Source organism: Pristis pectinata, chromosome 13, assembly GCF_009764475.1.
Source record: "Pristis pectinata isolate sPriPec2 chromosome 13, sPriPec2.1.pri, whole genome shotgun sequence".
Classification (NCBI taxonomy): domain Eukaryota; kingdom Metazoa; phylum Chordata; class Chondrichthyes; order Rhinopristiformes; family Pristidae; genus Pristis; species Pristis pectinata.
In genome coordinates, this window is record NC_067417.1 from 13,248,975 (window position 1) to 13,262,107 (window position 13,133).

A 13,133-nucleotide genomic window follows, 5' to 3' on the forward strand; every position below is an offset into this window, starting at 1 on the left:
TAGTGGATTAAGTACTTTTGAAATGTAATCACTGGTGTGATATGGCATTGGGCAGTGAGGTGAGCCAAGTATAACATGCTTCAATGGTAAAGCATTTAGGGAACAGCGACCATAATATCATCTGGAAAGAGTGCACACCACCTCAGAAGCTGCCCACTTGCCCATCCCATTGCCCACCTCCTCCTGCCCATCCCTTTGACCTCATCAGCCACTGCTGAGCACACAAAGCTGAAGTGGAACCAGCTCATCCTTGATCCCAAGGGACTGCCTAAGAAGAAGAAAAGTGCATTTTCTACACATACCCTGTATGATGGACAATTTACAGACAGTTCACATACAGTCTGAATTAGTAGACATTCCACAGTCCTATATACAATCAATATGACTGCATATCATACACACAGTCCCATATACGATCTGTATGAGTGAATATTCTGTGTACAGTCCACAGATTATCCTCAACATGGTTAAAGTCCTGTCCCACTTGGTTGCCATTGGTTACCTTTTCCTGCAATGCTTTGCACGCCGGGCCCCTCCCCCCGGCTGCCTTGTCGTCACTTCCCTCTTGGTTCGGGCGGCGGAGCCGGCGTTAACGGTCCTGTGGCTGTTGGTGCGCCGTGGCTTGGAAAGTGAGTGGGTGCTGTTGGGCCGCCGCAAGCCGACAGGTGCACGGACCGCAGTCGGGTGCGGCGCCGAGCGCCCCTGCAGCGTTGGGATGCGGGTCTTTGTCCTGGCGGCCGGTGGGCTGGGGGGACGACATGGCGCCCGTTCCCCACCCCCCCCCCCCCCCCCGGGTGTCCGCAGCCCCTCGTCCTCTCCCATCCCCTTCCCTATCACCCTGCTCTCTTATCCCGCAACCCCCGCGCCCATCCCTCTCTCCTCGCGTCTCCGCGCGATGCCCTCCTTGAACATCCCTTGACCTTGGGTGTGTACTGAGCTGCTGCGGCAGTCTGCAGCATCCTCCAGCAGGCGAGCCTTGGGGCTGTGCAGGAGGGTGTGGGGGCTCGGGGAGTGAAGGAAGTGGAGTCCGTGAGGGGAAAGGAGGCAGCGTCTGGGAAGAACGTGTGGAGGGCATTGGGTTTTGGTGATGGATGGGGAGACACAGTAATACGCCTGGTAGAATGGAAGGGTCCCCTGGAGGGATGATTCAATGTATACTGTAATCCTCGAGTCCTTCATAAGCCAGGTGGAAACATTTCTGCGTTATGTCAAAGTAAGGTATCCCTGTCCTGGGATTGATTTTGCTATCTTTGAACATTTCTTATCCATTCATTCTGGGGATGTGGGTATTGGTTTATTATTGTCACATGTACAGAGATACAGTGAAAAGCTTTTGTTTTGCATGCCATCCAGACAGATCATGCCATTCGTAATTACATTGCGATAGTAATAAGCAAACAGAATGCAGAATATAATGTTGTATCACTGCAAGGCTGATGTTCTATTGTCTGTCGTTTCATGATGACCTTGATTGACCTTGTATCTGGTAGAATGCAAGGCTGTATGATAGTTTAATTAATCTTTAAGTTGCTCTTTATTTTTAAAATGTTGGTTGACTCTTGATGGTCATAGGCTAATGAGATAGGAACAATGTCTGTCCTCTGAACTATTGAGAGTGCCAGAATTGGAAGTTGTTTTCCCAATCCGGTCTTGCAATTAATAGTTTGCAGAACTGGTAAATTGAGGTTTGTTTTGACAATGGTTTCTGATGTCAAAACTTTAGGGTATTTTGAATTTTATGTGCATTATATTCCAGAACTGGCTTGCCTGTAGAAGACAAAGGGTGGTGGTGGAAGGGACTTATTCGGGCTGGAGGCCTGTGAATAGTGGTGTTCCGCAGGGATCTGTGCTGGGACCTCTGCTGTTTGTGGTGTACATAAATGACTTGGGTGAGTATGTTGATGGATGGGTTAGTAAGTTTGCAGACTATACCAAGATTGATGGAGTTGTGAATAGTGTAGAAGACTGGCGATGGATACAGTGTGATATGGATCAGCTGCAGATGTGGGCAGAGAAATGGCAGATGGGGTTTAACCAGGATAAATGAGAGGTGTTGCACCTTGGTAGGACTAATGTCAAGAGACAGTACACTCTTAAGGGCAAGACCCTTAACAGTGTTGAAGAGCAGAGAGACCTTGGGGTGCAAGTCCATGACTCATTGAAAGTGGCTACACAGGTAGACAGGGTGGTTAAGAAGGCTTATGGAATGCTTGCATTTATTAATCAGGGTATTGAGTATCAGAAGTTATGATGCATCTCTATAGAACTCTGGTTAGGCCGCATTTAGAGTATTGCATGTAATTCTGGTCACCTCAATATAGGAAGGATGTTGAGGCTTTAGAGAGGGTGCAGAGGAGGTTTACTAGGATCCTTCCTGGATTAAAAGGGTATGTGCTATCAGGAGAGGCTGGACAAACTTGGGCTCTTTTCTCTGGAACAGCGGAGGCTGAGCGGTGATTGGTTGGAGGTGTATAAAATTATGAGGGGCATAGATAGGTTGGACAAGCAACATCTTTTTCCCATTATTGAGCGATCCAATACCAGAGGGCATGCATTTAAGGTGAGAGGAGGTAGGTTCAGAACAGACGTGAGGGGTACGTTTTTTTACTGAGAGAGTGGTGGATGCCTGGAATGCGTTGCCTGATAGGGTGGTGGAGGCAAACTCATTGGGGGCTTTTAAGATTGGATTGGATAGGTACATGAATGAGAGGAAAATAGAGGGATATGGGCATCCTGTAGGTAGGAGGGAATAGCTATGTCGGCATAACATTGTGGGCCGACGGGCCTGTTCTCTGCTGTACTGTTCTATGTTCTATATGGTAGAGTTGTAAATGGAGTAACTGAGCTAATTTATTACTGTAGGTTTTTGACGATATAGTTATTCTGGGTAAAGTATATTCTGACATTGTTCTAAATCTAATTAAATTCAAATTTTTCTTGTATGTGTGGTTCTAAGATTACTCTGCAAGGTCATAAATACTATTCAGTCAGCTGTACTTCAGATACTAATAGAGTTGTACAGAACAGAAACATGTCCTTTGACCCACCATTTTCATGCCGACCCTGCTTCCCATCTACACTAATCCCATTTGCCCATATTACGACCATATCCTTCTATGCCTTGCCTATTTAAGCCTCTGTCTAAATGCCTCTTAAATGCAGTAATTGTACCTGATTACTACCATCATCTCCTCTGGCAGTGTGTTCCAGATATCAACCGCTCTCTTTGTAAAATACCCCTCAGATACCTTTTAAAACTTCCTCTTGCCATAACAACAAGGATGCCCTCTTGCTTTTGATACCCCTACAATGCCTCTCATAATCTTGTACTTCTATCAGGTTCCTTCTTTGCTCCGAGGAAGACAAACCCCACTTATCCAATCTCTCCACCTAACTAAAGTCATCAAATCCAAGCAACAATCTGGTGAATCCCCTGTGCTCTTTCCAGCTAAATTACACCCTTCCTCTAGTGTGGTGGTGATCAGAACGGCACACAGTACTCCAAGTGTGGTCCAACAAGTGTTTGGTAAAGTTGCAACCTAATGTCTCAACTCTTATATTCTATGCCTTGATCTATGAAGGCAAGCATGCCATATGCCTATCCATCTGTGTTGCCACTTACAGTGAAAAATGGACTTGAACCCCTTGGTCTCTTTGTCATCAACATTTCTTGGTGCCCTTCCATTTACTGTATATGTCCTACCCCTATTTCCCATAATGCGTTACCTTGCACTTGTTGGGATTAAATTCCATCTGCCAATGCTCTGTCCAACTTTCCAACTGACCTATATCCTGAGACAACCTTCCTCGCTATCCACGATATCACCAATCATACTGTACCATATTTTACTAATCATACCTCCTATTTTCACATCCAAGTTATTCACGTATGTCGCACACAGTAAATGTCCCAGCACTGATCCCTTGGTACACTACTAGTCATAGACTTCCAGTCAGAAAACATCCTTCCACTACTACCCTGTGCCTCGTGTCACTGAGCCAATTTTGGATCCAATTAGTCAGCTTGCCTTGAATCCCAGCCTACCATGCAGGTCAAGTGCCTTACTAAAGTCCATATAGTCAATTTCTACTGCCCTGCCTTCATCAGTCTCCTTGGTTTCTTCCTCAAAAGAGGAGGAACAGAGGGATCTTGGGCTCCATGTCCATAGATCCCTCAAGGTTGCTGCACAGGTCAATAAGTTTGTTAAGAAGGCATATGGTGTGCTGGCCTTCATTAGTCAGGGTATTGAGTTCAAGAGCTGCGAGGCAATGTTGCAGCTCTATAGAACTCTGGTTAGACCACGCTTGGAGTATTATGTTCAGTTCTGGTCACCTCATTATAGGAAGGATGTGGAAGCTTTAGAGAGGGTGCAGAGGAGATTTACCAGGATGCTGCCTGGATTGGAGAGCATGTCCAATGAGGATAGGTTGAGTGAGCCGGGGCTTCTCTCTTTGGAGAGAAGGAGGATGAGAGGTGACTTGATAGAGGTGTACAAGATGATAAGAGGCATAGATCGAGTGGACAGAGACTTTTTCCCAGAGTGAAAATGGCTAACATGAGGGGGCAAAATGTTAAGGTGATTGGAGGAAGATATAAGGGGGATGTCAAGGGTAAGTTTTTTTTTTACAGAGAGAGTGGTGGGTGTGTGGAACACACTGCCAGCAGAGGTTGTGGGGGCAGATACAGTAGGGACATTTAAGAGACTCTTAGATAGGCACATGAATGATAGAGAAGTGGAGGGCTATGTGGGAGGGAAGGGATAGCTAGATCTTAGAGCAGGATAAAATGTCGGCACACATTGTGGGCCGAAGGGCCTGTACTGTGCTGTTATGTTCTATGTAAAAGGCTCGATCAAATTAGTGAGACAGGAATTCCCCCTCACAAAGCTGTACGGTCAGTCGCTAATCAGCCCTTGCCTTTCCAAATGAATATAAATCCTGTCCCTTAGAATTTTCTCCAATAATTTCCCTACCACTGGCCTGTAGTTATCTATCCCAAAATACTGTTACCTTAAGGATTGCTGTAGATAACCTTGATTGTAACGCAAGTAGTATTTTTGCATTTTTGATCAAGGCTTTGATTTTGCTGTATTATGAGCTTTAACAGCCAACAGTATTGGCGTACTGAAATGAGAAGGAAGAAGAGTCAAAGGACTGCTTGTTCTCAGGTCATGCAGTATAAAATTTCATGCTCCATTGTGTTACTATCTTCAGTTAAGCTTTTGTGAGACTGAGGAATGGATACATGTTGGGAATAAAATTTGATCCCATCAATATATAGCTCAGCCTGTAGGAAGATGCTTAAAAAGATAATTTGCAGATACTTATTAATGCAGCTTGTAGTTCTATGGGTAAGTTATTCTGTTCCACATTTAGTTTACTAATGACTGTTTGCTTTTAATCTTGCCTGTCTTATTTAGTGATTGCATTTGAACCTTGGACTTGATTTTAAATGATGAAGGTAATTGGAATTGGTTTATTATTGTTACATGTACCGAGGTACAGTGAAAAACCTGTCTTGCATACCGTTCATACAGATCAATTCATTACACAGTGCATTGAGGTAGTACAAAGTAAAACAATAACAGAATGCAGAATAAAGTGTAACAGCTACAGAGAAAGTGCAGTGCAGGTAGAAAATAAGGCGCAAGGTCATAATGAGGTAGATTGTGAGGTCAAAGGTCCATCTTATCGTACTAGATAACAGTTCAATAGAGTTATAACAGTGGGATAGAAGCTGTCCTTGAGCCTGGTGGTATGTGCTTTCAGGCTTTTATATCTTCTGCCCGATAGGAGAAGGGAGAAGAGAGAATGACCGTGGTGGGCAGGGTCTTTGATTATGTTGGCTGCTTTAGCGAGGCAGCAAGGAGTATAGACAGAGTCCATGGAGGGGAAGCTGGTTTCTGTGATCTGCCACGTAGATGCCATGGATAAGAAAGCTCACCAGCGCTTCTACTTCCTCAGGAGGCTAAAGAAATTTGGCATGTTCCTGTCCACCATCACTAATTTTTATCGAGGCACCATAGAAAGCATCCCATCTGGTTGCATCATGGCTTGGTATGGCAACTGCTTAGCCCATGACTGCAAGAAACTGCAGAGAGTTGTGGACACAGCTCAGCACATCACAGAAACTAGCTCCCCTCTGTGGACTCTGTCTATACTTCTTGCTGCCTTGGTAAATCAGCCAGCATAATCAAAGACCCCAACGAGAAAATGTTATAAATAGCTAGCTGGTTAGACATCATCTACAGAGAGAAGCAATTAATAGTTTGGGTTGTTCACTTTTCTAAAGAGCTATCAGTTATTGACCAATGAAAGGAACCAGAAATGGTATTGCTGTCTCCTTATGGATGCTCACTGACCTGAGATTTTCCAACACTTTGTTTGTTTCAGATTTTCGGCATTAACAGTGGGTTTTGCTTTTGGATGATGGCATTTGCAACTATGAAATGTTGTGCTGAATACTTATCTTAGAGTGTATTTATGAAGTGAACATCTATTTCTGCCATAGACAGTTGAAAATAGAATCTGACATGTATTTTGTTCAAATATTGCAGGATGTTGGCTTCAAGAGCCCTGAGCCTTGTTACCAAGCGTGCACTTTCCACTACTATGTGCATGCAAGCTCATGGACGTGGTGAGTTACAAGTGATTATCTGTGGTTAGATTTTCTAAATTTGAGTTAATGTAGAAAATGCTGGTTTGGCATTGTTTGATATGTTCTGAATCTACAGTATCTGTATTCTGGTCCTTGGTCCTGTTATGTGACTAATATTTGAAATCTGGATTAATGAATAAGTTTCAATCAGAATTTGGTTTTATACTGTAAAATTGACTTTTAGGAGCTTTAGTTTTTTCTATTGCATTGAACTCATTCAGTAGATCGAAACTATTTATGTTTCAGTTAATAAACTCTTCAATCACTTTGACCAGTGTGGTAGTTCCAAAATTAAATGTTTGAAGCGTACCGCATCAAAATCAGTCTAATCATTTTTCTTCACTTTTTGAGGGTTTTGTCTACAGTTTTCTGCAGATTGTATCCCAATACCACATGCGTTCTATAAATGAGTACCTTGTCTGTATTGTCCTTTGGTACGTGTATACAAATTGATTGAGAAACTTAATGAACTATTTTCGTATAAAAAGAAAAATCAAGGAAGGCTATTAAGCTCAATATTCATTTACTGTTTTTCCTCTGGACAGTATTTTCCAAATGCTCCAAATGCCAATTTTAATTCTGCATTTAATTTGAGTTTCTGAAATTATGTTTCTTATGCTTTTTAATGTAATGTCCTGTTGGTTATTTGTTCAATTAAATATCTTGCATAATGTAAAGATCCCCTTCAAAGCTTCATTCAGATTGTGAGCCATTCTGATTGTTATACCTAGTTCTTTTGTGGACCTTTCATAGGTGTGCATAATTATAGTAACCCTAAGTACTGTTCTGTAGGTTTTGCCTTTGCACCAAATCTCTTGTTAATTTCTATTCAAAAAAACTGATATTTTTGAAATTAAAGTTGACATATACAGTCCAGATTCTCTGTCCCAGATCAATATCTAGATCAAATCTGGATCAGAAACACTGACATGTCTGATTGTGGCAAAAAGATGGGTAAGAAAACATTTAAGATCATAAATTCTAGCTATCATCTGGAAAATAACAAGCTCTCAACAAATGATCAATAACAAGTGATCCTTCATTTGAGCCAAGGATTGGCAGACTGCAGGACGATGAATGTTATTACAGTGGAATTTAATCCCTTTTGTTGCTTTCAATGCATAGTTTTGGGTAGTAGTTACAAAACTGGAGAATTTTACAGCCCAGGCAGTCAATCAATCTATCTTGTATTTGAGGATTTTAACATGTCATTATGTAGTGTTGCTCATCATTCTTCTTCACTGGTGTGATTAGTAACTGGGTTTTGCATTTTTAGACTTTATATTAGAGTAGAGAAAGCCCACAAGATGAAAGTTGTGCTGTATGCTCCCTTTCTTTGGGTACCTGTGCTTTCACTTTTACCATGAAATCTTATAACTTTCTGCAGGTGTCGCAAAGTTTGATTATTCTCTTCCACAATATGTTGATCGTAGAGATGAGCCCCTTCCAGCCATTGATTTTGTGGGACACCTGTCAGGAGAGCAGAAGTCCTTGAAGGAGAAGGAGAAAAGTTCCTGGGTTTCTCTTTCTGGTGAAGAGAAGCTGAAATGTAAGTTACCAAAGTGACACAATGTGCATTGCTTGTTGACATTGCATATAAAACTGTCTGAGCTTAAGGCAAGAGAAAGGCTGGAAACCGACTTCTCTCCATTCAATTACAGCTTTGTTGCTCTGAGGAAATATGACATGCGTCCACCTGATGTTTTAGTCTGCTTTACTACGACTAGAAACAACACATTTATTGCTAGTCTCTCTTGGGACCAGAAGGATCTTGCCTTGTGAGAAGTTTGCCATTTTTGCCACTTTTCTGTCAAAGACTTGAGTAAAAGGCTTTGAGCCTCTTCTTGGAACCTCAACCAAGTGATATTTTATTTGAGTCAAGATTTGGCATACTGCGTGACTATGAACGTCATTACAGTGAATTTGCAATTGATGAAGAGTTTTGAGAGAACTCATTGTATATAATTAAGCAGGAATCTCTTGCAGAACAGAATTTTATGGCCCAGGAGGCTATTGAATCCATTGTCTGCGCCAAATGTTTTTAAAGAGCAGTCTACTTATTCCATTTTCCCTGCCCTTTTCCTGATATTTATTGGCTACAACTGTTGCCCTAATCGAAATGTTAGTACAGACTGGAAATTGAGGCTATGATTGTCTGATCTGTACAGCTTTTTATGTTCATAATTAAACCTTTAATTTCTCCATTATTGGGTTAAATGTCTTTTGTAGCTGGTAATTGCAATCGTATAAGTGAATGGTGAAGTCATTCTGTGTTTTGAACTGGCATTCGGAGGTATTTCTTCCAGACTAGTCAATTCAATAAAAAGAAATCCATAAATAAAAGAAAGGCAATGCAGTGATCCACTTAAACATTTTTAAACTCAAAATAATCCTCGTATGAGCAATATCGATCAACAGAGAATGCATGCTTCTTAAATAAACTGTTCTTGTTAACAAGCTTAAGTGGAGCAGCACCTCTGATATAACACCAGCATATTATACACTGATCATTCCCTCTGACTACTGTCCTGAAAAATAGTTCAATAAGTACCAGTTTAAAGGTTGGAGGTTTTAACTGTCCATGGTAGTTGCAAATAATTACTGAGTGCATTAAGGCTTCAGATTTAAACTATTTGAACCTAAAGCGAAATCTCCATCAGCTTGATCAACCTGATTTGGAACATAGAAGTTGAGAACTTATTGTTAACTATTATGTACTCTTTCTTGATGATCCTTGCTGTTCCTTAAACAGTACTCCCTCTTCCTCCTGCTTCTGGAATATACCTTGGTTCATTGGCACTCAGATGTGCACTGACAGGTTTACATGTGTTGAAACCTAATTTGCAAGGCTATTTTTGAGGAATCTTAATTTTTGTTCAGAAATTCTAGAGTTTAAAAACTTCGAAAAAGGGATACAATGCAACAAGAACTAAAAACATCAGGATTGTAGGCTACTTTAAAAGCAATTGATTTTCCATTTGACCGTCTCCCATATTCCTAAATAATGGATTTCAGCATTTTTCCAATAACAGATGTTTCTTACTGTTTTTATTTCCTCAGTGTATCGCATTCGTTTTCAACAGAGCTATGCTGAGATGGACAAATCATCAAGTGAATGGAAGACTGTTGTTGGTGCAGTGTTTTTTTGCCTTGGTTTTACTGGGCTGATTTACCTCTGGCAAAGAACTTTTGGTGAGTGCCTTTTTGATTTGTGATATTACCAGAATTCTCTGTTTCTCCCTGTAGGAAATAAAAGTAACGTAAACCTTAAATGGGTCATGTTGTATTTATATATGCAGCACAATTTCTTGTATTAGTTGTACTTTTATGGGTACCCAACAGTCAGGGAGGAAAGGCTTAGCATTGAAGTTTAAGGAAGTATAAACTTCAGCAGGATAAAATGTCGGCACAACATTGTGGGTTGAAGGGCCTGTACTGTGCTGTAGTGTTCTATGTCTATATACTTTAGAGTGTTGGATTGATTAAATACTCTTGAATCTTTTCAGATTGCAGGCTCATAGATCTGTATCATATTAACTGCATTTGCTTTCACTTCAAGGTATATCAAAGTGAGGATATCCTTCATTGAAGTCAGAAAATAACTGGCACATTTCATATTCTATGCAACTATTAATTGTCCTTTTTGACAATGTAGAAATACCCATAAAAAAGAAAACATGTATAATAGATTGGTGCTGTTATCAAAAATGGGATTAAGATGCTAAATTAAGGTAGTGTGACTTCCAAGAGAGAAATCTATATCTATTAACTTTCTCAAGTATGACAATTTAACTTTTCACTAAAAGGGCAAAAAACTTTCTGATGTGGTTATTAGTTACAGCTGAAGAAGTTAATTTATTTAGGTGGCCTAATTTGTGTCCATTATGCACAGTATATGGACCTGTTCCTCACACCTTTGATGACGAATGGAAGGCTAAGCAGACGAAGAGAATGCTGGACATGAGGATGAACCCAGTTCTTGGCATTTCTTCAAAATGGGACTATGAGAAAAAAGAGTGGAAGTAATAAATGTACCAGGGAATTAAATCTACACTGGAATTCTTAATATTTAGTTACTTGTTCATGTATGAGCTTTATTCAAATATGAACTTTAATGTGTTCAAGAAGTTAACTTGGAATCTGGACTTAATCTGTAAATCTGCTAATAAACTCCTCGTTTACGTGAGTGTCTGCTGGTGTGTATATTTTTAAAAGCAGTCAATTCTAACTGGGGGGGGGGTGGAGGGAAAATGGCAAATTCAGACACATCCTCATCCTTTTAAAGTCTAGTTCAATATTTGATTTTGCTGTAAGATTTGCCTTGATGTGCCTATCTTTTCAGGAGTGGCATGCTATTACTTAATGTGTTGAGAGATTTCCTTATAGAACCATACAGTTGTACAGCAGTAATAGGCCATTTGGCCCGACTCATCCATGTCAACCCTATCTATGCTAATCCCATTTGCCTGCATTAGGCCTGTATCCCTCTACTCCTATTCAAATATCTGTCTAATTGCCTTTTAAAAATTGTATTTCTATCTGCCTCCTCTATTTCCTCTGGCAGCTCATTCCATATAACGATCACCCTCTCTGTGGAAAACTTGCCCCTCAGATCCCCTTTAAAATCTTTCCCTTCTCACCTTCAACCTATGCCCTCTAGTTTTTTCACTTCCCTGCCCTAGGAAAAAGACTCTATCCATGCCCCTCATAACTTTATAAACCTCCATATGGTCATCTCTCAGCCTCCTATGGTCCAGTGAGAATAAACCCAGTCTATCTGATCTCTCCTTATAATAAAGCCCTCCACCCCAGGCAACATCCTGGTGAATCTCTACTGCACTCTTTCTAAAGCTATCACATCCTTCCTGTAGTTTGGTGACTTGAACTGTACACACTACTCCAAGTGTAGCCTGACCAATCTTTTGCACAGCTGCAATATGAAATCTCAACTCTTATACTCAATGCTTTGGCCTAATGAACCCCAAATGCCTTCCCTCACTTAGCTATCCAGCTGTGTTGACATTTTCAGGGAGCTATGAACTTTCGCCCCCAAGGTCCTTCTGTACATAAGTACTCCTGAGTTCTCTGCCATTTACTGTGTATGTCCTGTTAGTATTTGACATCCCAAATGCATTATTTCACACTAGTCTGGATTAAATTCCATCTGCCACTGGTCCATTCAACTTTCCAACTGACCTATGAACCTCTGTTTCCTTTCACAACCTTCTTGGCTATCTTCCACTGCAATTTTTGGGTCATCAGCAAATGTACTAATCAGTCCACTACATTCTCATATATGACAAACAACAATGTTGCCTGCACTAATTCCTTGTGGTACACCACTGGTTACAGACTTCCAATCAGAGAAATAACCCTTGATCACTACCCTCTGCCTCCTATTACCAAGCCAATTGTGGATCCTTGGATCCCATGCCCTAACCATGTGGAACTTTGTCAAAAGCTTTGCTAAAGTCCATGTAAACCGAGTGTACTGGCCTGCCTTCATCAGTTTTCTTAGTTCCCTCCTCAAAACACCCGATTAGATTTGTGAGACAGGATATTCCCTGCACAAAACCATGTTGGTTCCTAACCAACCCCTGCCTTTCCAAGTAACCATAAATCCTATCCCTCAGAAGTTTTTTTCCAATAATTTCCCTTCAATTGATGCAAGGCTCACCAGCCTGTAATTTCCTGTCTTAGCCCTACTGCCCTTTTTTAATAAAGGAACAACGTTAGCATGGGAAATCACACTTAACCACCCATCTGCTTTTGTGCCTGCTTAGGGTTGCATTGGTAGAAACTGCAGAGTAAGTTTTATTCCTGCATTTATTAAATTCAATTGGAATTTAGTCTCTCTTGTCTGTGCTGCATTCTTACTTGATTTGGGTAACATATGCCCTATACATGGAGATAAGAGGACTGTGGAATAGATTACAATAAAAGAAGTTTGAAGACAAAATAATTTTGAAAGTAGTCAGTAGAGCTTGGGTCTATATCTTTTGTGATTTCATTATGATTTTCCTCCATCAAGATATTGATGCCTGTTTGCTTTTTTCTACGTCTGCCTTAAGCTTTTATTATTTTAAGCAGTCATTGATATATCCTATCATTTTCTTGGAGATTTGTAGGGAATTTGACTGCAAGGCACATGACTGCTGAGCCCAGCATTCAATTTTGTCTTCTGAAGAAAAGTCACTTCCTTATCAGGGCAAATAGGAATGGGCAGCTGATCTGATATTGCTGAGTCCATTTTCCTGCCCTTTCCCTATAATCCTTGATTTCACTTGCTGATCTGCTTTGAATATACCCATAACTCTCAACCCTCTGGGAGAAAAGATTCTTACTTTCCTCAATCTTAAATGGATGCCTTCTTATTGTGAGACCATACCTTTGGGTTCTGGACTCTCTCATTGGAGGAAGCATCCTCTCAGCATTTACCCTGTTTAGCCCCCAAAGAATCTTGTATTTCAATAAG

General features: G+C 40.9%; 1 protein-coding gene across 3 annotated transcripts; it reads left to right on the forward strand.

The window, feature by feature from the left end:
* The first annotated feature begins 545 nt into the window (after nt 1-545).
* Nucleotides 546-10,844, forward strand: LOC127577355 (cytochrome c oxidase subunit 4 isoform 1, mitochondrial). 3 transcript variants are annotated; one of them, XM_052028497.1, is made up of 6 exons: nt 584-629; nt 1,757-1,889; nt 6,558-6,637; nt 8,046-8,207; nt 9,719-9,850; nt 10,551-10,844. In XM_052028497.1, the coding sequence occupies exons 3-6, from the start codon at nt 6,559-6,561 to the stop codon at nt 10,682-10,684; spliced, it is 507 nt and encodes a 168-aa protein (XP_051884457.1). In that variant the 5' UTR covers nt 584-629; nt 1,757-1,889; nt 6,558; the 3' UTR covers nt 10,685-10,844. The 3 variants fall into 3 exon arrangements, with proteins under 3 accessions (XP_051884456.1, XP_051884457.1, XP_051884458.1); XM_052028496.1 differs by lacking the exon at nt 1,757-1,889 and having other exon boundaries at nt 546-629; XM_052028498.1 differs by lacking the exon at nt 1,757-1,889 and having other exon boundaries at nt 612-665.
* Nucleotides 10,845-13,133: the final 2,289 nt, after the last annotated feature.

Coding starts and splice junctions, on each gene's coding strand:
- LOC127577355 (XM_052028496.1), top strand. CDS start 6,559: ATGTTGGCTTCAAGAGCCCTGAGCCTTGTTACCAAGCGTGCACTTTCC. Junction 6,638..8,045: donor CATGCAAGCTCATGGACGTG/GTGAGTTACAAG, acceptor AACTTTCTGCAG/GTGTCGCAAAGTTTGATTAT. Junction 9,851..10,550: donor CCTCTGGCAAAGAACTTTTG/GTGAGTGCCTTT, acceptor CATTATGCACAG/TATATGGACCTGTTCCTCAC.